This window comes from Hyaena hyaena, unplaced genomic scaffold, assembly GCF_003009895.1.
Source record: "Hyaena hyaena isolate Hyena2069 unplaced genomic scaffold, ASM300989v1 scaffold_2075, whole genome shotgun sequence".
NCBI classification, from domain to species: domain Eukaryota; kingdom Metazoa; phylum Chordata; class Mammalia; order Carnivora; family Hyaenidae; genus Hyaena; species Hyaena hyaena.
In genome coordinates, this window is record NW_024082709.1 from 40,915 (window position 1) to 43,166 (window position 2,252).

At 69.3% G+C, this 2,252-nt stretch overlaps 1 protein-coding gene across 1 annotated transcript; it reads left to right on the top strand.

The window, feature by feature from the left end:
- Positions 1 to 919: 919 nt before the first annotated feature.
- Positions 920 to 1,873, top strand: LOC120227204 (pro-neuregulin-2, membrane-bound isoform-like). The gene has a single exon (XM_039225360.1). It carries the CDS (start codon positions 920 to 922, stop codon positions 1,871 to 1,873), a length of 954 nt encoding a protein of 317 aa, XP_039081291.1.
- The last annotated feature ends 379 nt before the right edge of the window (positions 1,874 to 2,252 follow it).

Here is a 2,252-nt window from a genome sequence, read left to right on the forward strand (position 1 = left end):
TTGACTCCCAAGCATGCAGTTCACCCAAAACTTTTCTGACACGAGGACCCGCATCTCCCGTGTCCCCCTCTTCCTTGCCCGCCCCCCCTCCCCCCCGCGTGGTCGGGCGTCCTGCGCCGGCTAACAGGTCACCGACTACTGAAGCGTCACCTCTCACTCCCCAGTAAATCTCCGCAGCCCACTCGGACTGCAGCCTGTTTGCCGCCCGGCCTCCCATTGCAGCAACCGGGGCGGCCGCGAGGGAGGCGGCGGCGCGCAGGGCAGGCGAGACCGCCGGGGACGAACTCGCGGGCCGGGCTCCGGAACCAGCATGGGGAAGGGAAGTGCGGGCCGAGTTCGCACCACAGGTAAACAGGCCGGCGAGGCGCAGGGCGCTGCCGCCGCCGCCGCGGCCGCCCAGCGATTTCCAGGCACGCAACTCCGCCTCCAGGGCGCTCTCCCTCGCGCTCTCGCCCAGCCGCTCGCTCGCGGCCCCAGCAGCCGCCGCAGCATCACTTCACACAAAGGACTGTTGCCCGCTGAGCAGCTCCTCCACCTCCACGTCCTCCTCCTGTGACAGCAGCCCCGACAGCAGGGCTCGGGCGCGGCGGCGGCGGCGGCGGCGGCGGGGGGACCTGTCACTCCCAGCAACCGAGGCGGCGGCAGCGGCTTTTCCCCCCTTTTTCTGTTTTGCTGCTTTTTTCCCCTCATACCTCTTCGCCTTTCTGTGGTTCCACCCACCTCTCCCTCCCTCCTCCTTTCCCTCCTCCTCCCATAAACAACTCTCCTACACCCCCCCCATAAATAAATAAAAGGAGGAGGGTAGGGGGGGAGGAGGAGTGGTGTTGGGGGGGGGAAGGAGGAGAAGAAAAGGGAGGCAGCGCGAGAGAGCGAGGCAGAGTCCGAACCGACAGCCAGGAGCCCGCACGCACCTCGCACCATGAGATGGCGACGCTCCCCGCGCCGCTCCGGGAGCGCCGGCCCCCGGGCCCCGCGCCCCGGCCCCGCCGCCCGCCCGCCGCCGCCGCCGCCGCTGCTGCCGCTGCTGCTGCTGTGGACCGCGGCCCTGGGGCCGGGGGCGGCCGCCGGCGACGAGGCGGCTCCCGCGGGGGCCTCCGTGTGCTACTCGTCCCCGCCCAGCGTGGGCTCGGTGCAGGAGCTGGCTCAGCGCGCCGCGGTGGTGATCGAGGGAAAGGTGCACCCGCCGCGGCGGCAGCAGGGGGCACTCGACAGGAAGGCGGCGGCGGCGGCGGCGGCGGCGGGCGAGGCAGGGGCGTGGGGAGGCGAGCGCGAGCCGCCGGCCGCCGGCCCGGGAGCGCTGGGGCCGCCCGCCGCGGACCCGCTGCCCACCGCCGACGGGGCCGTGCCCGCCCGGCCCGGCGCCGCGGCGCCCCGCGCGGGCGAGCCCGGAGACGAGGAGGCGCCCTATCTAGTGAAGGTGCACCAGGTGTGGGCGGTGAAAGCCGGAGGCTTGAAGAAGGACTCGCTGCTCACCGTGCGCCTGGGGGCCTGGGGCCACCCCGCTTTCCCCTCGTGCGGGAGGCTCAAGGAGGACAGCAGGTACATCTTCTTCATGGAGCCCGATGCCAACAGCAGCAGCCGCGCGCCGGCCGCCTTCCGAGCCTCGTTCCCCCCTCTCGAGACGGGCCGGAACCTCAAGAAGGAGGTCAGCCGGGTGCTGTGCAAGCGGTGCGGTAAGTTCCTCGCCCCTCGGGGCGCGCTCCGGCCGGGCGGGGAGGTCGCGGGCGCGGCGGCTGCCCGGCGCGCGCGGGCTCCGGAGTGGAGTTTCGGGGGTTGCGGACTCTCCAGTGATTCTCAGAGAAGGTTGCGCGGATTGGATTCCACAGGCAGCGCCTTCTCCCGTTACCTGTTTCCTAGGCTTTTCCATTGGTGAGAGCCCAAGTTTGGTCTTCGGTGGGGGCCGCCTGAAACTTCAAGCCCTTGGGGTTTCCTTCGCCGAGTTGCGTGGACACGGGCCGGCTACTTTCTTGGGAGTGCGTCGTTGAACTTGCTCTTGGTTATGAGGTGCTAGTGATGTCTGGGCCGCCGTGTGGGGGCTTTTCCTTTGAAGGAGGAAGGGTGAGTCCGACAGGGTTTTCACGCCTTTCCCTCACTGGGAGTCCTGAGCGTGCAGGTGGTCAGGGTTTCGGGTCTCTGGGAGCCCTCGCTGGGAAAGGACACCGCGCCGAGATTCCTCTAGAAAAGGGGCAGAGTTTTTTTTTTTTTTTTGGCCAACTCCATGTCCAACAGATAGGTGCAGTCTGTACCTTGGG

Bases quoted from the DNA above. Each gene is read 5' to 3' on its own strand.
- LOC120227204 (XM_039225360.1), top strand. From the start codon at position 920: ATGAGATGGCGACGCTCCCCGCGCCGCTCCGGGAGCGCCGGCCCCCGG.